The 26716-nt window shown below is 44.0% G+C and overlaps 2 protein-coding genes, 1 long non-coding RNA gene, 3 other non-coding genes and 1 pseudogene across 9 annotated transcripts in view; 1 reads left to right on the forward strand and 6 right to left on the reverse strand.

Annotated features, from left to right (window-relative positions):
* Positions 1-8877: 8877 nt before the first annotated feature.
* C17H18orf32 (chromosome 17 C18orf32 homolog) lies at positions 8878-14462 on the reverse strand. Of its 2 annotated transcripts, none has more exons than XM_009252368.3 (3): positions 14359-14462; positions 10796-10983; positions 8878-9624 (listed from the first exon to the last, which is right to left on the reverse strand). In XM_009252368.3, the coding sequence occupies exons 2-3, from the start codon at positions 10958-10960 to the stop codon at positions 9559-9561; spliced, it is 231 nt and encodes a 76-aa protein (XP_009250643.1). In that variant the 5' UTR covers positions 10961-10983; positions 14359-14462; the 3' UTR covers positions 8878-9558. The 2 variants fall into 2 exon arrangements, with proteins under 2 accessions (XP_009250643.1, XP_009250642.1); XM_009252367.3 differs by having other exon boundaries at positions 14218-14405.
* Positions 14463-15616: 1154 nt separating this feature from the next.
* Positions 15617-19528, reverse strand: RPL17 (ribosomal protein L17). 2 transcript variants are annotated; one of them, XM_024236009.3, is made up of 7 exons: positions 19458-19528; positions 18537-18589; positions 18410-18450; positions 17806-17940; positions 17462-17560; positions 16484-16675; positions 15617-15702 (listed from the first exon to the last, which is right to left on the reverse strand). In XM_024236009.3, the coding sequence occupies exons 2-7, from the start codon at positions 18574-18576 to the stop codon at positions 15655-15657; spliced, it is 555 nt and encodes a 184-aa protein (XP_024091777.1). In that variant the 5' UTR covers positions 18577-18589; positions 19458-19528; the 3' UTR covers positions 15617-15654. The 2 variants fall into 2 exon arrangements, with proteins under 2 accessions (XP_024091777.1, XP_024091776.1); XM_024236008.2 differs by having other exon boundaries at positions 19258-19464.
* LOC112129993 (small nucleolar RNA SNORD58) lies at positions 16370-16433 on the reverse strand. Its single transcript, XR_002912316.1, has one exon. It is a non-coding gene; the product is annotated as a small nucleolar RNA SNORD58 (small nucleolar RNA).
* LOC112129992 (small nucleolar RNA SNORD58) lies at positions 18288-18352 on the reverse strand. The gene has a single exon (XR_002912315.1). It is a non-coding gene; the product is annotated as a small nucleolar RNA SNORD58 (small nucleolar RNA).
* LOC112129994 (small nucleolar RNA SNORD58) lies at positions 18669-18734 on the reverse strand. Its single transcript, XR_002912317.2, has one exon. It is a non-coding gene; the product is annotated as a small nucleolar RNA SNORD58 (small nucleolar RNA).
* A 2289-nt stretch (positions 19529-21817) lies between the features above and the next one.
* LOC103892987 (signal recognition particle subunit SRP72-like) lies at positions 21818-25961 on the reverse strand (annotated as a pseudogene).
* A 66-nt stretch (positions 25962-26027) lies between these two features.
* Positions 26028-26716, forward strand: part of LOC103892986 (uncharacterized) — a 32649-nt gene continuing 31960 nt past the window's right edge. Inside the window, exon 1 of one of the 2 annotated variants that reach the window (XR_008515938.2) lies at positions 26028-26146. This is a non-coding gene — a long non-coding RNA (uncharacterized LOC103892986). The remainder of the gene's footprint in view (positions 26147-26716) is intronic. The other variant, XR_008515937.2, reaches the window with a different exon arrangement.

Below are 26716 nucleotides of genomic sequence, written 5' to 3' on the forward strand. Positions count from 1 at the left end.
TGACCTCAACTGATTCACCCACTGAGCCTCCCAAAGTGCTGGAATTACAGGCATAAGCCACTGTGCCCAGCCGTGCATGTTTAACTTTACCAGATAATGCCGACAAAGCAGTTGTATCAATTTGCACTCCCACCAGCAGTACACAAGAACTGCCTCTGCTCTTCATCCTCCCAACCTTTGATATTTAATCTTAACCATTCTGGTGGTTTCTCATTAGGGTTCTAATTTGCATTTTTCTGATGAAACCTGTGTCTTCATATTTACGCACCTGTCTTCTTTCCTCTCCTATGTGAAATACACTATTTCTTTAACTGTCTTCCTCATGCCCCCTCCATCGAAATGATTTCTAGTCATCCGATTTAGGGTCAGAAAAGACTATGATGAGTGGCTCTCTAAATGACAAGATAATAAACTCTCCAGAGTTTAAAATCAATAAAGCCTAGGGGCATTAATAGATGGGAACTATGAGATTCCAATCCTCAGCGGGTTCCCAAGTAATTGAAGGACTGGAATAGTTTGTCAGGAAAGGGGCCAAGTTTGGTGGGCAGACTTCTAAGATAGGCCCCTAGATTCCTGAACCGTGAAGTACAGGCACTTTCTCCCAAACACCAATCAAATACTCATCTAGGCTGGGCGCAGTGACTCATGCCTGTAATACCAGCGCTTTGGAAGGCCAAAGCAGGTGGATCACCTGAGTTCGGGAGTTCGAGACCAGCCTGGCAAACATGGTGAAACCCCGTCTTTACAAAAAATACAAAAATTAGCAGGGCGTGGTGGGGCATGCCTGTAATCCCAGCTACTCAGGAGGCTTAGGCAAGAGAATCGCTTGAACCGGGAGGCAGAGGTTGCAGTGAGCCGAGATCTTGCAACTGCACTCCAGCCTCGGTGACAGAGCAAGACTCTGTCTCAAATAAATAATAAAATAAAATAAAAATACAAAAATTAGTCGGGCATGGTGGCATGTGCCTGTAGTCCCAGCTACTTGGGAGGCTGAGGCAGGAGAATCACTTGAACCTGGGAGGCGGAAGTTGCAGTGAACTGAGATTGTGCCACTGCACTCAAGCCTGGGTGATAGGCTGGACAGACTCCATCTCAAAAAAACAAACAAAAAACGAAGAAGAAGAAGAAGGAGGAGGAGGAGGAGAAGAGGAAGAGGAAGAAGAAGCAGAAGCAGAAGGAAAATACTCACCTGGTTGCTGCTGTGAAGAGATTTTGCAGACACTGTATAATTAAGGTCCCAAATTAGTTGACCTTGGGAGGTTATCCAGTCACGCCTGATTTAATCACTCTGTCCTTTAAAAGCAGAGAATTTTCTAGCTGGTCCCAGAAGATTAGAAGACAGAAAAATACGCTCTAGATGAGTTGGAAGAAAGGGAACATCGATGTGGGGAGCTGACCTTGGGGGGCACATGCTAAGGAACTGCAAGCAGCTTCTGGGAGCTAAAAGCAGGCCCTGGCTGACTAGGAGGAAAACAGCACTACAAGGAAATGAATTCTGCTGACAACCAGTGAGCTTGGAGGAGTACCCCTGAGCCCAGATGAGAACTGCGGACCTGGCCTGCATCCTGATTTTAGCCTGGTGAAACCCTGAGCAGAGAATCCAACTAGACCATACCAGGACGTCTGACCCCTAAAACTGGGAGCTAATAGATTTGGGTTGCTTTAAGCCCCTACATTTGTGTCAATTTGTTATGCAGCTATAGAAAACCAATGTACCAAGGAATTCTGAAACTACACCTGCTGAATTATCAAGTCAGGAATAAGACCCTTGTGTAAAGTATAGACCTAGGGGAATCTTTGACATTGTCGTCAATGTGTATGATGCCTTCTGAAATTGGGCAGTGCACGCTTAGCCCCACTGTACACAGCACCCTTGTAGGAAACTTGGCTCATGCCCTGTTACAGCATCTGGGCTACCGCTTTTAACCTTTTTAGCCCTTAGTAAAAATGAGAGGATTGGTTTGAACGTACCCTAAGGTCCAGACCAGCTCAACGTTTGGAGCATTTGGTATATTTTGTGAATCATCTACCATACACCGGCCCTTCACAGTTCATCTATAGTTGTTACTTTCTCAATTTCACCCTCTCCCTTCACTTGAAAAATCTGAAATTTCTTTACATCTTCAATTTAAACTTACCGATATTCAACTCTCTGCCCAAATGCCTTCTGCTCTTTTTCTTCAAAACTTCCATGCTGTCAGTTCATAAGAACAAGTTTGCCCATTGTCTTCTTCTGTTTTCTGTTATTATAACTGAGTATCTGAAACTGGGTAGTTTATAAATCAAATTTATTTCTTAGAATTACAGAGGCTAAGAAGTCCCAGGTCGAGGGGCTGCATGTGGTGAGAGCCCTCTTGCTGGTAAGGACTCTGCAGAGTCCCAAGGCAGTGCAGGACATCACACGGCCAAGTGTGCTAGCTCGAATTTTTTCCTATTTTGTCACCCAGGCTGGACTAGAGTGCCACGATCACAGGTCACTGTAGCCTCAAACTTCTAAGCTCAAGCGATCCTCCCACTTCAGTCTCTTGAGTAGCTGGGTTTACAGGTGGGTCCCACTACACCCAGATTATTTATTTATTTTTTGAGACAGAGTTTCGCTCTTGTTGCCCAGACTGGAGTGCAATGGCATGATCTCGGCTCACACAACCTCTGCCTCCCTGGTTCAAGCAATTCTCCTGCCTCAGCCTCTCTAGTAGGTGGGATTATAGGCATGTGTCACCACGCCCGGCTAGTTTTGTATTTTTAGCAGAGACAGATTTTTCCATGTTGGTCAGGCTGGTCTTGAACTCCCGGCCTCAGGTGATCTGCCTGCCTTGGCCTCCCAAAGTGCTGGGATTACAGGTGTGAGACACTGTGCCTGGCGATAATTTATTCTTAATTTTTTGTAGGGATACTTTTTTTTTTTTTGAGAAGGAGCCTTACTCTGTTGCCAGGCTGGAATGCAGTCGCGTGATCTCGGCTCACTGCAACCTCCACCTCCCGGGTTCAAGCAATTCTCTTGCCTCAGCCTCCTGAGTAGCGGGGACTATAGGCACATGCCACCACACCCAGCTAATTTTTTTGTATTTTTAGTAGAGATGGGTTTTCACTGTGTTGGCCAGGATGGTCTCGATCTCCTGACCTCGTGATCCGTCCACCTCAGCCTCCCAAAGTGCTAGGATTACAGGCGTGAGCCACTATGCCCTGCTGAGACAGGGTCTTTTAATTTTTATTTATTTTATCATTATTATTCTGAGACAGGGTTTCCTTCTATTGCCCAGGCTGAAGTGCAGTGGCGTAATCATAGCTCACTGTAGCCTCAAATTCCCAGGTTCCAGTGACCCCCTTGCCTCAGACTTCCAAGTAGCTGGGACCACAGGCATGCACCATTATGCCAGGCTAATTGTTTCATTTTTATGTTTTGTAGAGATGAGGGTCTCACTATGTTGCCCTGGCTGGTTTCAAACTCCTGGCCTCAAGCAATCCTCCTTCCTTGGCCTCCCAAAGGGCTTTAATTACAGGAGTGAACCACGGTGCCCAGCCTTTTCCTCTTTTTTTTTTTTTGAGACGGTGTCTCACTCTGTCACCTAGGCTGGAGTGCAGTGGTGCGATCTGGGTTCACTGCAACCTCTGCCTCCCGGGTTCAAGCAATTCGCCTGCCTCAGCCTCCCAAGTAGCTGGGACTACAAGTGCATGCCACCACACCTGGCTAATTTTTTTTTTTTTGTATTTTAGTAGAGACGGGGTTTCACCATGTTGCCCAGGCTGGTCTTGAACTCCTGAGCTCAGGCAATCCACCCGCCTCGGCCTCCCAAAGTGCTGAGATTACAGGCGTGAGCCACTGTGCCTGGCGCCTTTTCCTCTTCTTATAAAAGCTTCCAGTTCCACTCCTATGATAACCTGTTAAATCTATTAACCCACTAATCCTTTAATCCATGAGTGAATTAATCTATTCATGAGGGCAGGGTCCTCATGACCCAATTACCTCTTAAAGGCCCTACCTCTCACTACTGCCACATTGGGGATTAAATTTCAACATGAGTTTTGGAGCGGACATTCAAACCAAAGAACCCATAGTCTTTGCTTCATTAAGGAGCTGTCGCCATGTCAATAAACTTAGCTTTGAGGTTAGAACAAGCAAGTAGCTCCCTGTGGAGGAAACCATAAGAAAACTTCCCTCCATTTCCTCTTTGATTACGACTGAACTAGGCTTAAGATCAGTCCCTGGGCCGGGCGCAGTGGTTCATGCCTGTAGTCCCAGCTACTCGGGAGGCTGAGACAAGAGGATCACTTCAGCCCAGGAGTTTGAGCCTGCAGTGAGCTATGATCGCGTGCGCCACTGCACTCCAGCCTGGGAAACAGAGTGAGACTCTGTCTCTAAAAAATAATAACAAATGAAAAGATCAGCAGTTGGAGTTTCTTTTTAATCCAGCCATTCTGTCAACGTGCCAGTTCTGAATGGTCACTTTAAGGAAGTGCTGAGTCACCTATGTTTCCTAAGAAGGCAGCCTAGTAATGGAAAAAAAAAAGTGATGAAACCCAAGTTTTAGCCTTAAGTAATTACCTGAGAAAATGAGTCTAACTCATAAAATGAGGCAGGAAATGCAGTTAAAATTCATAAAGCAAAAATAAGTTGTTGAAAAGTAGGTAAATTAAAAAGTCATGATATAAGGTTAGCAAAATTAACTTTATTATTATTTTTTTGAGACAGGGTCTTGCTCTGTTGCCCTGGCTGGAGTACAGTGGTGTGATCTTGGCTCACTGCAACTTCCGCCTCCTGGGCTTAAGTGATCCTCTCACCTCAGCCTCCAGAAACTTAAAACAAGTTCACAAATACTGATTAATCTAAACTCACCCTCTCCATTTCTGCCTAATTATTCCCAATAAGGTATTACTAACAATTAAGATATTAGTAGCTGTGGCAGCTGGGCCCAGTGGCTTACGCCTGTGATCCCAGCACTTTGGGAGGCCAAGGTGGGCAGATCACTGGAGGTTGGGAGTTCAAAACCAGCCTGACCAACACGGTGAAACCCCGTCTCTACTAAAAGTACAAAATTAGCTGGGTGTGGTAGCGCGCACCTGTAATCCCTGCTACTTGGGAGGCTGAGGCAGGAGAATCACTTGAACCTGGGAGGAGGAGGTTGCGGTAAGCCGAGATTGCACCATTGCACTCCAGCCTGGGCAACAAGAGCGAAACTCCATTTAAAAAAAAAAAAAAAAAATATATATATATATATATATATATTAGTAGCTGTGATGGCTCCTTAGACAGCGTCAAAGTATGACCTTGAAATCTTAGACTTGTCATTTACATATTTAAACTCCATTATTCTTTTTTTCTTAAGACAGGGTCTTGCTCTGTTGTCCGAGCTAGAGTGCAGTGGCTTGACCACAGCTCACTATAGCCTTTGACCTCCTGGGTTCAAGCAATCCTCCCACCTCAGCCTCCAGAGTAGCTGGGATCACAGGTGCACACCACCATGCCTAAATTTTTTTATTTTTTGTGGAGGCAAGGTCTCCCTATGTTGCCCAGGCTGGGACCCTGTTCTTTTTTTTTAGACAGTCTTTCTTTGTCGCTTAGAATGGAGTGCAGTGGTGTGATCTCAGCTCACTGCAACCTCTGCCTCCTGGTTTCAAATGATTCTCATGCCTCAGACTCTGGAATAGCTGGGATTACAGGTGTGCACCACTATGCCCGACTAATTTTTGTATTTTTAATAGAGACAGGGTTTCACCATGTTGGCCAGGCTGGTCTTGAACTCCTGGCCTCAAGTGATCCACCCACCTCAGCCTCCCAAAGTGCTGGGATTACAGGCTTGAGTCACCGCATCCGGCGGATCCTGTTTTCTTGACTGTATTTCAGGTTTATGCAGACCAGGTAGGTTCGTGTGTGTGAAACACCCCTAAACAGTGCAGGCACAGTGTGTCTAACAAGTGGTAGCTCTTACTAAAAAGGCAGCCCTGACCTTTACACTGACAGATGTTGATATTTTAGGGCAAAGAAACATTTGTGTGGTATCAAACAGTGGTTACCAACTCCAGCCCATGGATAACTGATAAAAGCTTTTAACAGTCAGCCTTCAAAATAAGAAAAATAGTGAATTTTTCATAAAATTAACACTTTTCGTACGCTTAATCAAACTAATGGCTATTTTTATCCACTATTCCCGTGTTCTTTTTCACTCTTCTGGTGTCAAACTGTCTTTTCTTTTACGAAATACTGGTAATAAATTATAACTTTTTGATACACTGCTGCTTGGAAAAATCAAAAATTGGCAATTGCATACTAGCTACCCCAATCCTGCTTTTAAAATGTTGCTAGTATGAAAACGACGACTGGGAACCAGCGTTCTAGAGAGCGAGACTCGTTAGAAATGAGAAAGGCCTTAGGAGACCCGTAGCTCTCGGGAAAACGGGCTTAAATAAATTGGAATCATCCTGGGGACACTTTCCAAAATTATCCATACTCAACCTCCTAAAAGTATTGAATTAAAAAACTGCTGGGCCACAGAAAAAATGAGGGATAAACCAAGAAGCAAGAGGATAGGAAATCCAGAAACAAGACATCCAACACAGGAGGGTGGCAACAGAAAGTCCCGAGGACTGCAGTGTGCACCAGGTCTAGACAACAACTAGGCAGGAGAGGTGTATGGGGAGAAGGTAAACTGGTCACTCCAGGAAGAACCACCTGTATATTAAAAGGGATGCAATCACAGTGCATTAACCTGTGCAGTGAGCAATAGTACATGCTCATTCTCCCAGGCAGTGTCCCAGCAAGCCAGATGGCACTCTTGAGAGGAAGCAGTAGCCCAGAGCCAGTAACAAAAATACCACCACCCCTGGGCCCAAGAGGGCAGGGTGAAGGACAGGTTAGGAAAAATGAAAGGAGTCAGGTGGAGGTGGCTGCCTGGAGTGTTCCTTGAGGCACAGTGACTTCTGGCTGAGGAACAGTTGGCCTGAAGTGACCTTGCAGAGAGAGCGCCAAGGGAATAAACACTCTGCCTTCATTCTCTTCCCTCCCACCATCTCCTGCTGTCGATCGCTATTGGCCAAGCCCAGCAGAACTCAGAGGCATGGGAAGCCTGTTGATGTCTATACAGCTTCCTTGGGCTGAAAAGCAGGATGAGGGGAGCAGAGACTTGTGGGGGCAAATGAAAGACACCTGACACACTCATGCTATGAACACTGATGACTTAAGCAAAATTTACAAAAGCACATAGGGAGGATGTGTGGGAGGAGCAGAGGCAGTGTAAGATAGCTGCATCTCAACCATTATGGGAAACAATGTTTGAAGTTGATGGCTCAAAATATAACAGTATAGCCAGGCAGTGGCTCATGCCTGTAATCCCAGCACTTTGGGAGGCTGAGGCAAGAGGATCACTTTGAGGCCAGGAGTTTGAGACTAGCTTGGGCAACAGAGCAAGACCCCATCTCTACAAAAAATTAGCCAGGCATAGTGGCACACACCTGTAGTCCTAGCAATTAAGGAGGCTGAGGTGGGAGGATCACTTGAGCCCAGGAGTTGGAGGCTGTAGTGAGCTATGATCATGCTGCTGCACTCCAGCACCTGGGTGACAGTGAGACCTTATCTCAAAAAATAAAATGGTTATATGTATTACTTATAAATATGGAGACAAATTTAAAAAGCCCACAGCTCAATAGGTAAAACCTTTGAGGAGCAAAGAAGTAGGGACAATTAGAAATGTTACAATATTACTTAATTTTTAAAAGATGATGTGTGGGCCAGGTGCAGTGCTCATGCCTGTAATCCCAGCACTTTGGGAGGCCAAAGTGGAGGATCGCTTGAGCCCAGGAGATCGAGATCAGCCCAGGCAACATGATGAAACCCTGTCTCTATAAAAAAAAAATACAAAAAACATTAGCTGGGCATGGTGGTGTGCACCTGTAGTCCCAGCTACTTGAGAGGTTAAGATGAGAGGATCACTTCAGGACTGGAGTTCGAGGCTGTAGAGAGCCGTGATCATGCTGCTGTACTCCAGCTTGAATGACAGAGTGAGACCCTGTCTCAAAAACATAAATAAATAAAAATGATGTGCATATTTAAGAACAAATTAATTTTCAAAAAGTTGCTAGAAGGTTACAGACAAAATCAACTGGGGCGGACTCTGGACGCACTGCCTATGAGTTAGCCTTGCTCCACAAGGAGCAGCACTGTTCAGGAAAAGACTGCTGTCTAACAAAAACAAACCATACAACAACAGAAAAATCCAATTGGTTACCTCTGTGGAACTGGAATAAGGGAATGAGAGTTGAGAAAAAACATTCGCTTTTCATTTAGGATGCTCTTGCATTGTTTTACTATAAATATGTTTTTATAATAGTATTTATACCTTAAAAAAGTTTATTTGCTAATGAGAATTTATCTCATCCCTCAGGTGGCTTTGGACAGAAAAGCTGAGACCTGCTGATTTATATGATTTATATCAAATAAAGTCCAAGGTAAATCAATGACTTGACCAGCCACAGAACTTAATAGAGCCTGAGTTAGGACCCAGACTTCATTAGCAACCCAAGGGCAAGAGTTCCTTTTAATCTTTCCCAGCTTCAGAGGGAATACAAAAAATATATAAGGATGCATCTCATCATCTTTGAATATTTATAGGTCCCTACACTGAATTTTCAAAGCCCAAGATAAAAATCATATAGCAGCCCAGGCCCAGCCAGCCATGAGTGAGCCCAGAACAGCAAAGAACTGCCCAGTCGAGTCACTGCTGCTGAAAACCACTAAATTTTGGAGTGTCTTGTTATGCAACAATGGTAACTGTTGTCCCATCACTATACAGATGCCATCACAACATCCAAATTCTGCCTTCTGATGTGGTGAAAAATTTCCCTTTTGAATATTTCAATAGACTTTAAAAGAAAATGAACTACCAGTTAAACTGAATGTTTAATACATTTGTAGGAACCGAAGAAATGCAGTAAGGATTAAAATTTTATAATTAGACATTTATATAAAAGATGTTTCGTTTTTCAAAGAAGTTTCCCCCTTTTCCCTATCTTTTTTTTATCTTCCTTAGAGCAATAAATAGTAATTACTGTATTTGTGGACAAGCTGCTCTACTGTGTTGGACAGTAATTATTAAATCTTTATGTTTCACATCATTATTACCTCCCAAAATTCTACCTTCATTTCCCTGCACAGTTTCACTGGACTGTTTCACAATAAAATCGTACTCCACTCAAATTAGAAGAGCCCAAAGAAATTACAGCAAACGGCAAATTCATATGAATTAGAGAACCAAAGATTTCAAAGTGCTGATTTAGTAACATAATGTCTACTGGCACAAACCTTCTATTTAACCATATTATTCAAACAGCAATAACAGAAATGAAAGCTACATTAACGAAAAAGGAACTTAGGAATGAGGTCATTAAATATAACTAACTACATTTTAAATACAAATATCATGTATTTCCTGATTAGTATCAGGTAAATATCTAGACTCCTATCCTGAATTCTGGTCTCAGATAAAAAGGTCAGAGACAATCACAAGGAAGATGCTTCAAATTATCAGGTCCATTTTTTAAATGATGAGGTCCTTTAGGAAAATTGCTTTAGTCTTTCTTCTTATCAGAGATTTCTGTTGGTCCTTTTGTTGGTAATCCATTCATGTCTGCACCCTAAAATGAAAAAACATTTTAGAAATTATTATAACAAGCCGGGTGCGGTGGCTTACGCCTGTAATCCCAGCACTTTGGGAGGCTGAGGCAGGCAGATCACGAGGTCAGGACATCGAGACTATCCTGGCTAACATGGTGAAACCCCGTCTCTACTAAAAATACAAAAATTAGCTGGGTGTGGTGGCATGTGCCTGTAATCCCAGCTACTCAGGAGGCTGAGGCAGGAGAATCGTTTGAACCTGGGAGGCGGAATTTGTGGTGAGCCGAGATTGTGCCACTGCACTCTAGCCTGGTGACAGAGGGAGACTTCATCTCAAAAAGAAAAGAAAAGAAAAAAAAAGAAAGAAAGAAATTATTACAACAAAAAGATATTAAGAAACATTCTCTTCTTTTTTTTTTTTTGAGATGGAGTTTCGTTCTTGTTGCCCAGGCTAGAGTGCAATGATGTGATCTCGGCTCACTGAAACCTCCGCCACCCAGGTTCAAGCGATTCTCCCGCCTCAGCCTCCTGAGTAGCTGAGATTACAGGCGCCCACCACTGTGCCTCACTAAGTTTGGTATTTTTAGTAGAAACAGGATTTCACCATGTTGGTCAGGCTGGTCTCAAACTCCTGACCTCAGGTGATCAACCCATCTTGACCTCCCAAAGTGCTGGGGTGTGAGCTACCACACCCGGCTCAAGAAACATTCTCTTTAAAAACAGACAACAAGCTTCAGAGTGAAAACATTTTGCTTCCAGAAATGGGCAGGATGGCTAAATTAGTGCAGCTGAGTACAAAGTTGAATCTAAAAAAGCACCAATTCTAAAGACAACAGAGTTGTCCACTCATTTTTTTAAAAATTGTTTTTTTTTTTTTAAATCTCTATGATCCTTCTAATTAAATCTCTTACCAAAGTTATCAATCAGTGAAACTGGTTTGTATTAGTATAATCTCTCCTCATCCATTAGCTATTTACCATTACACTTATCAGTCGGAAAATACTGGTTATCATTTTGGCCAAAGGGCAAATGCATTAGTCAGAGGCCTACTTTAAAACTTTAATTTAAGCCAAATGTTAGACAAACTATTGAAGCTTCTGGTTCTAAAACTTGTCTTTCCAAAATCTAAGTGTTTCACCCAAGTACCACCCCCTTTCACTGCTCTTATTCAAGGCATGTGAATTTTCTTACCTTACAGTCCACTTTGCCTTTGTTTGTATCATTGGATTCTTGTATTGCTTTCTTAGGCCATATACGACTAACGAAGGGGGAAACCAGAGGGTATATGTATGGCTCCAGGAATTTTTTGTAGATCCAGAGCAGAACTGGAATGACGATACAAGGAATGCACACCATTTTCCCGAGCTTGAGCTCCTCAACTGTTGATATATATGAAGAAAAAAATTAGTTCATCACAGATTAGTAACTGAAAGAATTTACCAAGATTAAGATATCTGAAAGGGGATAGATGTGGTGGCTCACGCCTGTAATCCTAGCACTTTGGGAGGCAAGAGGATAGCTTGAGCCCAGGAGTTTGAAACCAGCTTGCACAACAAAGTGAGACCTTGTCTCTACAAGATCAAAAAATCAGCTGGGCATGGTGATGTACTCCTGTGGTCCCAGCTACATAAGTGGCTTGGACAGGAGGATCACTAGAGCCCAGGAGGTTGAGGCTGCAGTGAGCCGTGTTCACGCCACTGCTCTCCAGCCTGGATGACACAGAGAGACTTTGTCTCAAAGAAAAAAATAATAATAATTATATATATATATTTGAAAGGACTTTCTACAGTGTAGGAAAAACTTAAACATACTATTATATTTGCTAAAAAAAAAAAAAAAAAAAAAGACTTTATTAAATAAAAAGCTGCTATCTACAATGTAAAGAAATAGGCCACGTGCAGTGGCTCATGCCTGTAGTCCCAGCACTTTGGGAGGCCGAGGTGGACGGATCATGACGTCAGAGTTCGAGACCAACCTGGCAAACATGGTGAAACCCTGTCTCTATTAAAAATACAAAAATCAGCCAGACGTAGTGGCGTGCACCTGTAATCCCAGCTACCCAGGAGGCTGAGGCAGGAGAACTGCTTGAACCCAGGAGGCAGAGGCTGCAGTGAGCGGAGATCCCACCACTGCATTCCAGCCTGGGTGACAGAGCAAGACTCCATTTCAAAATAAAGAAATAATAGGTGGTAGGCATGAATAATAATGAGGTGCCTGCTTCCAAACTTCCAATCACTGCTCCCTAATCATGAATTTGATAATAAAGGAAAAACAACATTTGGTAGGTGCTAGACAGTTTACATATATTAACTCATTTAATCCTCAAACAATCAGTGAGGTTGGGTACCTTTGCTACTATCTCTATTTAGAGTTTAAAAAATGGGCCGGGCGTGGTGGCTCATGCCTGTAATCCCAGCTCTTTGGGAGGCTGAGGCAGGCAGATCACCTGAGGTCAGGTGTTCAAGACCAGCCTAAACAACATGGTGAAACCCTGTCTCTACTAAAAATACAAAATTAGCCAGGCATGGTGGTGCACGCCTGTAATCCCAGCTACTCGGGAGGCTGAGGAAGGAGAATTGCTTGAAGCCGGGAAGCAGAGGTTGCGGTGAGCCAAGATCGTGCCACTGCACTCCAGCCTGGGTGACAGAGCAAAACTCCGTCTCAAAAAAAAAAGATTTCTTATTTTCAAAATATTGCAAATTAAGTAGCATCTGGGGGCAAATGAGTCAGCACCATCTATGCTTAGGCATTTTAAAATTATTCACAATACAGGTAAACAGTGGTATAGATAATCCAATCTGAATGTGTCTTTGAAATGAATTACAAGCAAGAGCTATAAACAAAAATGTAAATTGAGGCTGGGCGCGGTGGCTCACGCCTGTAATCCCAGCACCTTGGGAGGCCGAGGGGGCAGATCATCTGAGGTCAGGAGTTCCAAACCAGCCTGGCCAACATGGCAAAACCCTGTCTCTACTAAAAACACAAAAATTAGCCGGGCGTGGTGGTGGGCACCTGCAGTCCCAGCTACTGGGGAGGCTGAGGCAGAAGAATTGCTTGAACCTGGGAGGCGGAGGTTGCAGTGAGCAATCGTGCCATTGCACTCCAGCCTGCGTGACAAGAGCAAAACTCCGTCTCAGAAAAAAAAAAAAAATCAATTGCCTGGGCAATAGTGATTTTATTTATTTATTTTTTTGAGACGGGGTCTTGCTCTGTTGCTCAGGCTAAAGTGCAGTGGCTCAAACACACCACTTGTGTTCAGAGTTCATTGCAGCCTTGACTTCCCCGACACAAGCTATCCCCCTTCCTCAGCCTCCTGAGTAGGTAGGACCACAGGCCTGCGCCACGATGCCCGACTAATTTTTTAATTTTTAGTAGAGATGAGGTCTCACTGTGTTGCCCATGCTGATCTTGAAGTCCTGAGCTCAAGTGATCCTCCCGCCTAGGCCTCCCAAAGTGCTGGGATTACCGGAACCTGGCCTAATTTTTTTTTTTTTTTTTTTAATAATTAGCCAGGTGTGGTGGCACGTGCCTGTAGTCCCAGCTACTTGGGGAGCTGAGGAAGGAGAGAACCGCTTGCACCCAGGAAAGCCGAAGCTGCCGTGAGCTATGATGGCCCACTGGACTCCAGCCTGGGCCACAGAGGCAGACCCTGTCTCAAGATTTAAAAAAAAAAAAAAAAAGAAAAGAAAAAAATCCAAAAGTTTGTAACCTGTCCAAAGTTCTCACAGAGGTAACTGGTAACTAGAGCTCCTAAGACCATTATTTCCAGTTCTGGTTTTCCTCAACGCTCTTGCCTTTTCTTCTTCCAAAAACACAATGGTCATGTTTTTACCAAACTTTTCAAACCAACTAAATCCCTTCAAAACAACTGGCAATGCTACCAGTACTAGTTTAGTGACTAACAGGCCCTCCAACACAAAGATTCATTTTTACTTCTGCAGTTGTGTTTTAAGTAAGTTCGCACACATTACAGTGTACATAAACTCTCAAGAACAAATACTACTAATCACTTATGCCACAATTATGGCTTTTAAGAGACTTTTTAGCTCTCTTCAGAATGAAGCCTATTTGTTATCTTATATTTTAATCTTCATAATAATTCTTCGGTAAGATATTTTACTTCACACATGTGGAAACTGGGTCAGAAAAGTCTAGAAGGTGGCTACGAGATATTATTATTTTAATTATTTGCTCCAAGCCAACAAAGCGAGCAAAACGGATTAAAGCTGTTGCAGAGGAATCTTCTTTCACTCGACTTAAGTCCAGACAATAGAGTAGACAGTTAAAGTCTGAGGCTCCATCCGGAATAGGGAAGGCATAATAGGGAAAGCCACCTTCCTCCAAGTCATCCAGTTAAGCATGCCATCTTAGTGGAGACAGAGGGAGCGGGGACAGGTTGAATCAATGACAATGATTGAAAAGAGACTAGAACAGAGGCCTAACGGTGAAGGTCATAGAAGGGATGTGAAACCGATACTTGGCCACGGAAAAGAACAAAATCAATATAAAGTATCGGAGAGGCAAATGCAAGCACCGAGGGCGCCGGTGATGGACAAAGAATACAGACAGAGGGGAGGGGAGGGCGGAGGAGCGCGCTTGCGGAAGGAAGGTACCCTGAGAGCGAAGGCGGGCACCGCGGAGGAGGGAGGAGGCAGGAGGCCGCGCACCGGCTAGGACTCTGCGAGCGCGGCCCGGGCTGGGCCTGCAGAGCAGCTACAAAGCCCAACCCAGGCCGCTAGCCCGGACACACTCACCCGCGACCGCGGAAACGCAGCTGACAATGTCCGCACTTCCGGAGGGAGGGACGATCCGCAGCCGAGCCAATGGGCGCCTTCAACGGAGACGACAAAGGCGCGCCTGCGTCAGCCCGGGGACGCACAGCACGCAGCAGTGTTGCCCACGGGGATGTGGCGAGGCTTCCGGCTCTGCGGCCTGCAGGTAGCGCGCAAGTCCTGCGCGTCCCAGGTGTTCAACTCAAAGCTCCGCTGCGGGAAGAAAGCCTGACCTGACTACTCCCAGACCCAGAACGCAGGATTAAAATTCATAACAGTCTCGGTAAAGGATGACGCCCGTGCAAACGGCGCGGCACCCACAGGGAAGGTGGCAGCTAGGCCGTTGAGGCAACTGTGGATAAGCTATTAGTTTTGCTGGTTTCTTAAATTCAAGGGCAGAACAAACTAACATTAAGGCCAACTTTACAAACGTCAGTTGCTTAAAAGCAGCAGTTACATCACTTTTATAAACGAAAAGTACTGACACTCGCTAGGATGTCAGTACATGTTGGCGAGGATGCGTGGGAACTGGGACCCTCATAAACCGCTCGTGGTAATGTAACGTGCAGCCTTTTTGCAATCCTACTCTAGTATATACTCGAGAAATGAAAACACAAAAATCTGCACACAAACGTTCACAGTGGCATCGTTTCTAACAGCAAAAACAAAACCCGTTTATCAACTGACGAAATACAGGTTGAACATCAACCTAAAAAAGCTTCAAAACCTGAGCCTGAGTGCTGTTATCATACTCAAAGGCAATGCTCAATGGAGCCATTTCCAACTGGGGATGATCAACTCGTATATTCACATACTGGATTATTCTGCAAAGAAAACCGCTGCAAATTCCTTTTGGGATAATGAAACTTTTTTGAGACAGGGTCTTGTTCTGTCTTGCCCACGTTAGGGTGCAGTAGTGCTCACTGCAGCCTCTCACCTCAGCCCCCCAATTAGCTGGGACTACATGGAAGTGACACCACACTTAATTTTTTTTTTTTTAAGAGAGACAGGGTTCTGTCATGTTGCCCCGGCCGGGCTTGAACTCCTGGGCTCAAGCAGTCAGCCTCCACCTCCCAAAGTGCTGGGACTATAGAAATGAGCCACTGTGCCCAACCATGAAAATGGTTTTTAATGGTGTAGGGTAAACAATCTGTGTTTCTAGTTCTAATCCTAAAAAATCCTCATTTGACCCATCTTGTAAGGACACTTGAAATATGTTCACTAATAAAGACAACCAACATTCTTTTCCTTTTAATTACATTTATTTTAATACTGAATTTACTCCCGTGCCATAAGTTTTTGTTTCTTCAGTTTCTTCTGGGATATCTGGGGAAAGAAAAATGTGTTAAGTTTCTTGGAAAAAACCACAGTACATCTTGGAGGACTTCAGCTTATTATTCTGTAGGCAGGAAACCTAGTCGTTAAGGACTAAGGGGGAAAAATACTTAAATGGTAGAAATCAGCAGAACTTTAAGTTCGTTAGATGTAAAGAGAAGTGTACAGAATCACTCAGGTTCTTGACTTAAAAGAACTGAATGTGATCAATTACTGAAAACAAGCTTCTTAGATTTGGGGAGAGGGCCCATTTTGAAGTGGCTATGTACATCTAAGTGGGGCCATCAGCAGATGATCATATGGGCCTGAGGTACTGAATATAAAACTATCATTGATGGCATCTCGCTCTGTCACCTAGGCGAGAGTGCAGTGGCGCGATTTCGGCTCACTGCAAGTTCCTCCTCCCGGGTTCACACCATTCTCCTGCCTCAGCCTCCTGAGGAGCTGAGACTACAGGCGCCCGCCACCACGCGCAGCTAATTTCTTTTGTATTTTTAGTAGAGACGGGGTTTCACTGTGTTAGCCAGGATGGTCTTGATCTCCTGATCTTGTGATCCACCCGCCTCGGCCTCCCAAAGTGCTGGGATTACAGAAAACTTACCATTTATTATTAGTCAAGAAACAAACTTACAAAAGCCAAAATAAGACAGGTGAAAGGGTTGCTCAGAATAGTTTTCTTTCATAGTTATTCCAAAGGTGTCCTAAGATAGTCATCACAGCAACCACAAATCTTTCTACTATCACAAACAAAACTGAGCAACTACTAATTTACCTTTTTCTTCTGGGCAACCTCCTCTTCTGGTTTAGGAACAATCTGTTCCTTTTCTGTAAGGATCATCTCAATGTGGCAGGGAGAGCTCATGTATGGGTTAATCCGACCATGAGCTCTGTAGGTCCGGCGGCGCATCTTAGGTGCTTTGTTCACTTGGATATGCTCAATGACCAGAGAATCTACATCTAAACCCTGGGGAAGAACGGAAGGAGAATGAAACCAGGAACATCCTTAATTAGTAAAACACCACAAACTATCATTGCTAAATATGAATTCCCAGGCTTGATCCAAAGTCCTGCCTCAATGAAATCATTTTTGAAAGGCAATCCTTTTATTCTGCAAACCGCATTTTTTTAAGCAGTTGTCTGCCTTCACCTTTACGTGTCTAAATTGCCACCAAACTCAGTGTGCTATACATTTTGTCTGAGTGGCCTTCCCAAAGATCCTTAGATGGGTGGAGAGCTGAGGGGTAAGGAAGAACCCAATTTGAAGTCTTGATGATAAAATTTCTCAGCATGGCTTAGAAGGTTTGGAGCCATACAGACCTAAACTAATTCCAGTTCAGGCCCAGACCTTCAAATGCAAAAGGCTAATGGGTAATAACCACTTTAATCACTGCTAAGGCAATCATTTTGATAATTAATCATACTACCAAAGGTGTATGGCACAAAAAGGGTTGTAAAAGCCCCTGGTAAACTACCTCCAGTGTAAAAAGACAGCAGAAAACTAGAAATACTAAGTGTTAGGCTTAAAGAGACCACAGAGCACGCTTCTGGATCTTCACAGAATTTTGCCATAAAGGGACTAAAAAAAAAAATAAAAGGAAATAGTTTCGTTATGTGGAAACTGGAGGTAGAAATTTAAAAAATCCTAAATGACTTAATTACTGAAAACAAGAAAATCAAGGACATAAATCTGAACAGCCAACATTAATTAAACAACCACCCAAGTTGCACAGGATGTTAATGGTTTGGGTACCTTAAGTTCAGCATTACTCTCTGCGTTTTTAAGCATGTGCAGCAAAAATTCAGCACTCTTTTTGGGCCACCGACCTTGTGTCCAGCCCCACTGCTTGGCCTGAAAGAAAATGGAGATGATGAGTCATTTTCCTTGATTTAAATTAACATTACAGCCAAGATGAATTTATTTTATCTGATATCAATGTTTCTTAGGATATGGTTTATTTCACCATCAATCCAAGGTGTCCTGTCATTACAGCAACCAGAAATAGGTTCATCAGCACAGATCTTAGCCATTCTTATCCTATCCCATCACTTTTCCATTAAAATCTGTCTTTTCAAATGGCAACTAAGAATTCTCACCTGCGCACACCTGCCAACTCCACCATTGTAACGTCGGAATGGTACACACTGTTTCTGTAAAGTGACGTCTTTCAGATACTTCGTGGCTTTTCGTATATGCATACCCTTGATGGCCTGAGCAGTTTCACGAGTGTTCTAAGTATGAAGAATAAAGTGTTGGTTAACTAGATCAAAGCTTTAATTTTTAAAGTAAACGTTAAATTTTCAGCTTTTCAAAATGTCAAGTTATTTCTATTCTTTGGGGGCAAGGCAATTAAAAAAACTTGTGACGAAAAGCAAGGAAACTTCGTTGAAGCTAGAGAAAACGCCAAAACTCCATTTATTCACTATAAAATGTTTAAATTCCATCATCATGTAATTACAATTTAAATGCCCCATCTTGATCTGCACACTAGGTTTTCAAATGGTTTTCTGGTACTTCTACTCAATTTCACAAACGCTACATCCTTACACCCTGATCATCAATGCCTAAATATAAGGTGGCTGCTCAGAATTTATTAATTTTCACGGTAAATCCAAAGGTGTCCTAAGAAAGTCATCACTGCAGCTACCTTTTTTGAGTGGAACATGAGGAACCGTTGGATCACAACTATGAATCGCATACCTTAAAGTGAACACGAAGATTGGAACCTCTTGATTTGCATGCTAGAAAATAAAACGTTTTGGTTAATTTTTGGTATCTTATGCCAACTCCCAAGTAGGAAATAGGTATCTACCTCCTGTCCACTTACATTTCGTGGGGTTCTCCGGGTCAAGTGAATAGCGAACCATTTTCACAGATGACCTAGAGGAAAGTACAGTGTAATTCTGTCAATACGTACTTACAGTAACTCATTCAGTATAAATATCAGATGATTCGAACAGCTGCTCAGAGAGTATTTGTTTTCATTATTAATCCAAAGGTGTCCTAAGAAATGCCATCATCGCAGCCATCCTTTCCCCCACCAAGGGCTTGCTTTCTCTTTTATCTGCCAATAACTACAGCACTGTTTCCACAGAAGTAGCCACACGGGCCTCACCAATCCAGTCTACCCTTTGGAAGAAAATACAGCCTGTTTCAATCCAATGCTGGATCTTCCAGATGTAAAATGACTCGACGCATCCGCATGGCACAACTCAACTACAACCCTCTACACCTCCTCCCTCCCGCTCTACAGAAACCCCTTTACTGTCAGGGCTGCAGGTAATGCCGTCTCTCTCAACACCTTCGGGCTATGACCCATGTTAAGAGCCCTCCGGTACGCAACACTCTTGTAGTAACGTTTAACGCCTCCACCCGACTTTATTTCCCCCAAAACTTTTTTCTCGTTGCGGCCACCACTCACCACTAGACACTGGACCTCCGGAGTCCGCACGGACCACAGGCGGCCCGCACCCCACGGCGGGCCGGCGCCCCCACCAGTGGAGGAGCCCGGTCGTCCCCATTCCCGCCCATCACGTCCCTCTGCGGACCTCAGAGGCCGACCGACCCCGGCTCCCAAAGTCAGGCCCTCCGCCACGTCCTCCCGCATAAGAAACCACCGCCTCCAGCGAGAATTTAGTAGCCCTAGGAGTTCTCCTCCCGGGGGCCTGGAGGCCAGCGCCCCCGAAGCCAGGATGGCGGCGATGGCAGGAGGATTCAGCCCTCGGAGTAACGCAGGAGAAACACTCACCTCAGGATGCTTAGGGAAAGAGGAAGAGCGGTGGATTCTGGGAGAACTCATGAGAACTTGACTTCTCGCGAGATTCGTAGCCGAAGAAACGAGATCTGAGGAGGCAGGAGGGCGGAAAGCGAAGGGAGTGTGGAATATGTTTTAAGAACGTGTGAAAACGAATTGCCTCCTTAGGGACTGTCTCAAAGTTCTCTTTTTTGTATAAAGAAATAAAAATTCAGGGTTTTAAATGTCAGTCAATTAAAAGCAGGGTTGTAGTTCTAGGACAGGCTACGTATTATTAGATATGAAAGAAACATTTTATTTATTCGTCAACATTAGTTAGGTTTGATTATGTGGCCCTGTACCCCTGAAAGTGGTTTGTAAATGGCCAATTAAAAAGATGAAAGGATGAGATGTAATTATGGTAATCAGGAAATTCTCAGGATGAGAATGTCATCCAATCAATTGTATTATAACCTGTGTGAAAAATGCGCTAACTGGAGGGTCTGGTTCAATATCCTCGTTGTTCCCTGCTGCTTCTAGATCTTCATCTGGAGGAGAAAACCTTTTGGCATTTTCTTCCCTTTTTTCCTTCCCCAGGTCATCTCTCTGGTTATTCCCTCATAGTCAGTGATGCACTTAGCTTTTGTTAGGTCTTCTATTTCATGGCACCATCCCTCTTGGCAGCTCAAACTCCAGGAGAGTAGACTCCAGGCTAGGCTCACTTGCTTCCTTGACCTCAGTGTAGGAGACCTCAGCCCTAAGTCTCTCCCCTAGACTCCACTTCCACTGCTGATGCTGGATTCCATGGTGTTTCCTCGGTAATTCCCTCCCCTCACATGAGCTTTCAACTGCATGCTAACTCCCAGATTAACACCCCAGCGCCACATCTTTCTCCTGAGCTAGACCCTGATAGCAAACTACTCCCTGGACATCCTTTCTGGGAGGTCCCTGAAGACCTGAGGTTATTTGAAACCTAACATGCCCTTAAACAGAACTCTTTATCTTCTCCTCCGGGTTCCTCTTTTATGTTGCATGGTGACAAGACTAACAGACAATGATTCTATAAGCTTACTAGATTCCAGGCAGTATTTTCAGTGTTTTTACATGCATTTCCTCAAGTAATCCTTAGGACAACCATTTGTAAATGATGAAGTTGATCTGGCTGCTATAATGTGTTAAAAAGAAGAAGAAAAAAGGAACTCCCCCGCAAACCCAAGGTCTGGCAGCTGGGAGTGGCAGCCCTGGGATCCAAGGCAGGCTTCTGTGACCAAGCTCTGCATCCCTAGGTGACCCTGCCTTTCTCCCTTCCTTGTTTGGGGACTTCCCCATACACCTAGGATCTTAAACCAGAAAGATGAGAGACTCCTGTCTTCTTGTCTTTGCACATACAATTATTTAACAAAATCTGGATTATTCTTTTAAGTGGTCTTCTTGCCCTAATTATTTCTGCACTTTAATATATCCTCCATATTCCTGACAGTCATTTTTCTTTTCTTTTCTTTTTCTTTCTTTTTTTTTTTTTTTTTTTTTTTTTGAGACAAGGTCTCACTCTGTGGCCCCAGGCTGGAGTGCAGTGGTGTGATCTCAGCTCACTGCAACCTCCGCCTCCAGGTTCAAGCAATTCTCCTGCCTCAGCCTCCCAAGCAGCTGGGATTACAGGCACCCACCACTATGCCCAGCTAATTTTTGTATTTTTAGTAGAGATAGGATTTTCTCATGTTGGCCAGGCTGGTCTTGAACTCCTGACCTCATGTGATCTGCCCACCTCAGCCTCCCAAAGTGCTGGGATTACAGACGTGAGCCACCACGCCTGGCCCTGACAGAGTCATTTTTCTAAAATGGCTGTCAGAATGATCATGTCATTTTTTGGGTTTTTTTTTTTTTCCTGTGGCCCCTGTTCCAAATATTTGGGGATGATATAAGAGCCTTCCATGACCTGGCATTTGCCTGCCTCATCTTTTATCCCTTCTTTCTCCATCCCCTATGGACTCCAACCATATTTTCTCTGATTTTAGGGAGAAATCAAGCCTATAATTAAAAATAGTCACACCACATTTGAGTCTGTTAGCCAGCATTGGATTAGATTAAAAGACATTTAAGCCTTGTGAGATCATTTCCTTTTGAGTGAATAGTTTGTCCTTTGAACCTTCAGTGATTTTCCTATAAAACTTAAATGAACTTTTTTCTTAGATGGAATCTCTCTCTGTTGCCCAGGCTGGAGTGCAGTGGCTCATTCATAGTGCACTGTGGCCTCTCTTTTTTTTTTTTTTTTTTTTTTGCTTCTTGGTGTGTTACCTTTATTATATTCTTAGACTAGTTTAAAATTATATTCCTGAGACTAGTTTAAAAAATAGCCTGCAACAAGAGTATTCTCATCACCAGCTACCTTTTCCTTTTCCACCTTTCTTCTTTTTCTGTTGCTGTTTCTTTTTTGTTGCTGGAACGCCTGCAGGTTTCTTTGTCTTGGGGGTATGATGTTACTTGCAGAGGCAGATAGTGTCGCTGCACTGCCAGGTCTTGGGGAGGTGGGTGGGATGCTCACAGTTTTTCTGGCATCCAGTTCTGATGAAGCTCCTGCAGTTGCTCCCTGGATCCCTTTTCCAATCTGATCTTTCTTTTTACTAACCTTCTTTCTTCCCCGGTAATAAGAACGTTCTTAATGTTCTTGCATTGGTAGCCATCTTTCTGGATCTGGGGTAACTTTTGGGTCATAATTCTTAGGCAATTTTCCCATCTTTTTCTTCTTTTTCAAATTTCCCCACCCTTGCTCCTTTCGTTGACTATCTCCAGTAAATTTGCCACCCTTCTTCCAAATGTACGTAGCACCAGGAGAATTTTCAAGAGCCTTGACATCTACTTTTAGAACGCGCTATCTGATAATGACAAGTGTTCACAAAGAGCTTTGTCTTTCTCTGGATCTACAAGTGAGTAAGCAGAAATAAGCTGTGTCAGGGTGTGAAAATCTTTTGGGTTTTGTTTCCATTGTTGTTCTAGGTCACTAATTGCTTCCTTCTTCCGTCTATATTTGAGTTTGAAGTTTGCAGCTTCTCTTATCAAGGACAAATGAGCAGGAGATTTGGGCCGATGGTTTTGACACCACTGGATAGTTTGTGTGAAGACCTCAATGGCACTATCAATATCTTCTTCATGGCTATACATGATCACGAATGCAGACACCATGCCTGGTTTCTGCTTTAACTTCTCTATGCTTCTCAATATTAGACATGCTTAGAAATATTACCTTGAGAAATTTTCAACTGTGCCATGGTCAGCTTAATTTCAGCTGCATTTTCTGGATGTTGATCTGAAAATTTCTGAAGCAGCTCTGTTGTTTTTGTGTGCTGCTTTCCAGGCAAACCTGGGCAGCTTGGATTAACACAGGTGGGAGATGCTCGGGACTTTGGGACTATAAACTGGCGGATATTTTGCAGCATTAATTGGCCTGGTTTGTGTACGTAGCAAGTAAAGCTTTGTTAAATTCTATAGCTTGTAGTTGTTTCTTGGAAAGCTCAAACTCCACTCTTTTTGCATTGATTAATTTCACCTTCTTCTTGGAGTCAAAGATATTTTGGTCCTTGTTAATGGTAATGATGTCGTTTGCAATTACAGCTAGTAATCCCACATCTGTTGGTTTCAGTTTTATTATTTGATTGTAAAGTTGCAAAGCCTCCTCTGTTCGACCTTGAAGCTGCAGAATATAGGCCATCTGACCATGAATGATGGCCAGTCCTGCCTGTGGGTCTTTCTCAGTCCCATCACAGTCTTCTGATCGTGAACAGCGGCAAAGATCTTCAGCTTTTTGTAGGATTTTCGTGGCCTGGTTCAGCTGGCCTTGTCCAATCAGCGCATGTGCAGTGTTGTAGCATAGCTCATGTGCGCCTTCTTGGAGACCCAAGTTCTCTGGAACCACTTTTTTCCAATTGCTTTGAGGAGTAACAACTGCTGAAAAGTTTGTTTTCCTCTCCTTATCATAATCATCTTGGGAGTTTCAGGCGAGATCTCTGTATACTCTAAGTATTCATCATAGCGTTCCAAACTGCATAATGCTTGTCCATAAAACTCCTTCAGTTTGTCTGTCTGCTGGTTGGCACTTTCTATTGTCTTCAAGGCATTCATAATTCTGTTCAGTTGTAGTTGCAATATTCCTTTTCTTTTCTCTTTTTTTTTTTTTTTTTTTTTTGAGATGGAGTCTCGCTGTGTTGCCCAGCTGGAATGCAATGGCACAATCTCAGCTCACTGCAACCTCCGCCTCCTGGGTTCAAGTGAAATTCTTCTGCCTCAGCCTCCGGAGTAGCTGGGATTACAGGCGCCCACCACTACACCTGGCTAATTTTTGTATTTTTAGTAGAGACAAGGTTTCGCCACATTGGCAAGGCTGGTCTCAAACTCCTGACCTCATGATCCGCCTGCCTTGGCCTCCCAAGGTGCTGGGGTTACAGGTGTGAGTCACCATGCCCAGCCCAGCCTATTGTTTAAAGATATTTTGTTCTTTCTTTTCTTTCCTGTAGTTTCCTGACTAGTGCCTTACCCATTATTCTCATGTTCCTGGAATTTGTGATACAAAAACAACGTACAACAATCAATAGCTTATATTTTGTTTTTGTTGTTGTTGTTGTTTTTGTTTGTTTGTTTGTTTTGAGACAGAGTCTCACTCTGTCACCCAGGCTGGAGTGCAGTGGTGCGATCTCGGCTCATTGCAACCTCCGCCTCCCGGATTCAAGCCATTCTCCTGCCTCAGCCTCCCGAGTAGCTGAAACTACAGGCGTGTGCCACCACGCCCAGCTAATTTTTTGTATTTTTAGTAGAGATGGGGTTTCATCGTGTTAGCTAGGTTGGTCTCGATCTCCTGACCTCATGATCCGCCCGCCTTGGCCTCCCAAATTGCTGGGATTACAGGCGTGAGCCACCGCGCCTGGTTAGCTTAGTTATTTTACTGTAAATTCTTGGTAAACAATTTAGAAACTGCCTCTTCTTTTTTTCCTTTAAAAATCCACTTGTAATTGCTGTGAACCAGAGCGTACATTTAGGGCAATTTGAATTTATGCTTCCAGGTTGCAATCCTCAAACTTGGCCCAAATAAACTACTTATATTACTTTTGACTCTGTTTTTGCCTTGTGTGTACATAATGTCATCTGATTGTCTCACTTTTACTGATATTAACACTGGGCAGTTGGCCAGGCACAGTGGCTCATGCCTGTAATCCCAGCTCTTTGGGAGGCCAAGGTGGGAGGATTGCTTGAGCCTTGGAGTTTGAGGCTGCAGTGAGCCATGATCATGCCCCTTCACTGTACCCTGGGTAACAGAGACACCGTTTCCAGAATCAAAAATTAAAAAAAAAAAAAGATGGGCAAATGAGTTCAGGAGTTGTTGCTGTGACCCCTTCCTTATGAAGTTACTCATCAGCTTTTCATCTAATGGCTTTAGGAGCTATTAAAGTTCAGAGCCTACATTCATTATGTCATCAGGTGTTGAAAAATAATGACTTTGTAATTCTGTTATTCCATAGCATTTTTTATATTGGACTTGTGTAAAAAAGAACTTTCTCTCTTTCAATAATTTGGTTATCTTTCAATATTTTTATACCATAGAGCAGAGAATAAGCAAAAAAGTTGCAATAAGTAATGCACGTAGGTCTTGGATCCATGTGGGACATCATTGAGGGGAACCTGCCCTTGGTGTGTCCAGCCTGCACCTAGTGCAGCTGAAGGGCACTGGGAGGGTCTTTGTTCCTTGGGTAGGTTAAATAAACTGGGTTGTGCACCTGCATTTTCACTGTGACCTGTCATGTGAAGTCAGGTGTGGAATTTTCCACTTGCGGTGTTATGTTGGCTGTCAAAAAGTTTTCGATTTTGGAACATTTCGGATTTCGGATTTTCGGGTTAGGGATACTCAGCCTATACCGCGTGTTGTGGCCGGATGCTTCACATTTACTATCAATCACGGGCCAGGCTTGGTGGCTCACGCCTGTAATCCCAGTACTTTGGGAGGCCGAGGTGGGCGGATCACCTGAAGTCAGAAGTTCCAGACCAGCCTGACCAACATGGTGAAACCGTCTCTACCAAAAAATACAAAAATTAGACATGAGTGGTGGCCCATGCCTGTAATTCCAGCTTCTTTGGAGGCTGAGGCATGATAATCACTTGAACCCAGGAGGTGGAGGTTGCAGTGAGCTGAGATCGTGCCACTGCACTCCAGCCTGAGTAACAGAGTGAGACCTTGTCTCAAAACAAACAAATAAACAAAAAAACAAAAAACAATAAACAACAAAACAAAACAAAACAAAAAAACAAGGTTAACGGAACCTCATGATTGGATGAGATGGCTGTGGCAAGCTGGGCTGCCCAGGAAGCGGACTCAGAGAGCAAACCGTGCGCCTGCGTTCCACACTGGAAGGCAGCGTCAGGAAGCCGAACTGAAGAGGGGACTGACGCAGCCCCAACACTTCTCCCCGACCCCGGGGGGAATTCAGTAGCTGGAGATTCCCGCAGCTGCCCCACGTTGGGGGTAGGGCTGGGCATTTGTTCCTCTCCTATTGTTCAGTCATTGGCTGTGGGCGGCCCCAGGAAGAAGGTGTGACCTTGGGTGGGGCAGTCTTCTTCAGCCAATCCTCAGAGAGGACTAACAGCACTCTCAGCAGAGGGAGACTGAGTCCTTCATTCCTGGGAGGTGTCTGGGAAGCACAACGCAGTGTGCACCGCAGCAGGTATTAATGTGTCATTTTACAGATAAGAAAACTGAGGTTCAGAAGGGACAGAGCCAGGATGTCAGCCTAGATCTATTAATACCTTTGAATCCTGTGCTCTTTCCCACCGTCCTTGCTGCCAGTTCCGCACATTTTCATGCCTTCCCGACTTCTTACCGGGACCGCCATGTTTCCGGGTAATCTTGCACTCTATGTTCTAGTCTTGCTCTCCTGTCCTGCCCCGGGCAGTCTGTCTCTTGGTCACCTGTCTCTCTTCACCCCAGCTTTGGCTCTGTTCTCAGGGCTTGATCCACCACATCACATTCCGCGTTCGCTGCTGCCTGAACTCATCAAAGTGGACCCAGTGAAAGCTGTGTTGAGGAGGACTATTCTGGTGCTGAGGCTGGGTACATTCATGAGGCCAGGAACACGGGATTGAATTCCAAGCAGAGCACCAGGATAGCTGTAGCAGAAATCCAGGCAAGAGCCAAGAAGATGGGAATGGAATAGCAAGTGCTGAATTAATTAATTAATTAATTAATTTTTTGAGATGGAGTCTTGCTCTGTCGCCCAGGCTGGAGTGCAGTGGTG

The sequence above is a fragment of the Pongo abelii genome, chromosome 17, assembly GCF_028885655.2.
Source record: "Pongo abelii isolate AG06213 chromosome 17, NHGRI_mPonAbe1-v2.0_pri, whole genome shotgun sequence".
In the NCBI taxonomy this organism is placed as follows: Eukaryota; Metazoa; Chordata; class Mammalia; order Primates; family Hominidae; genus Pongo; species Pongo abelii.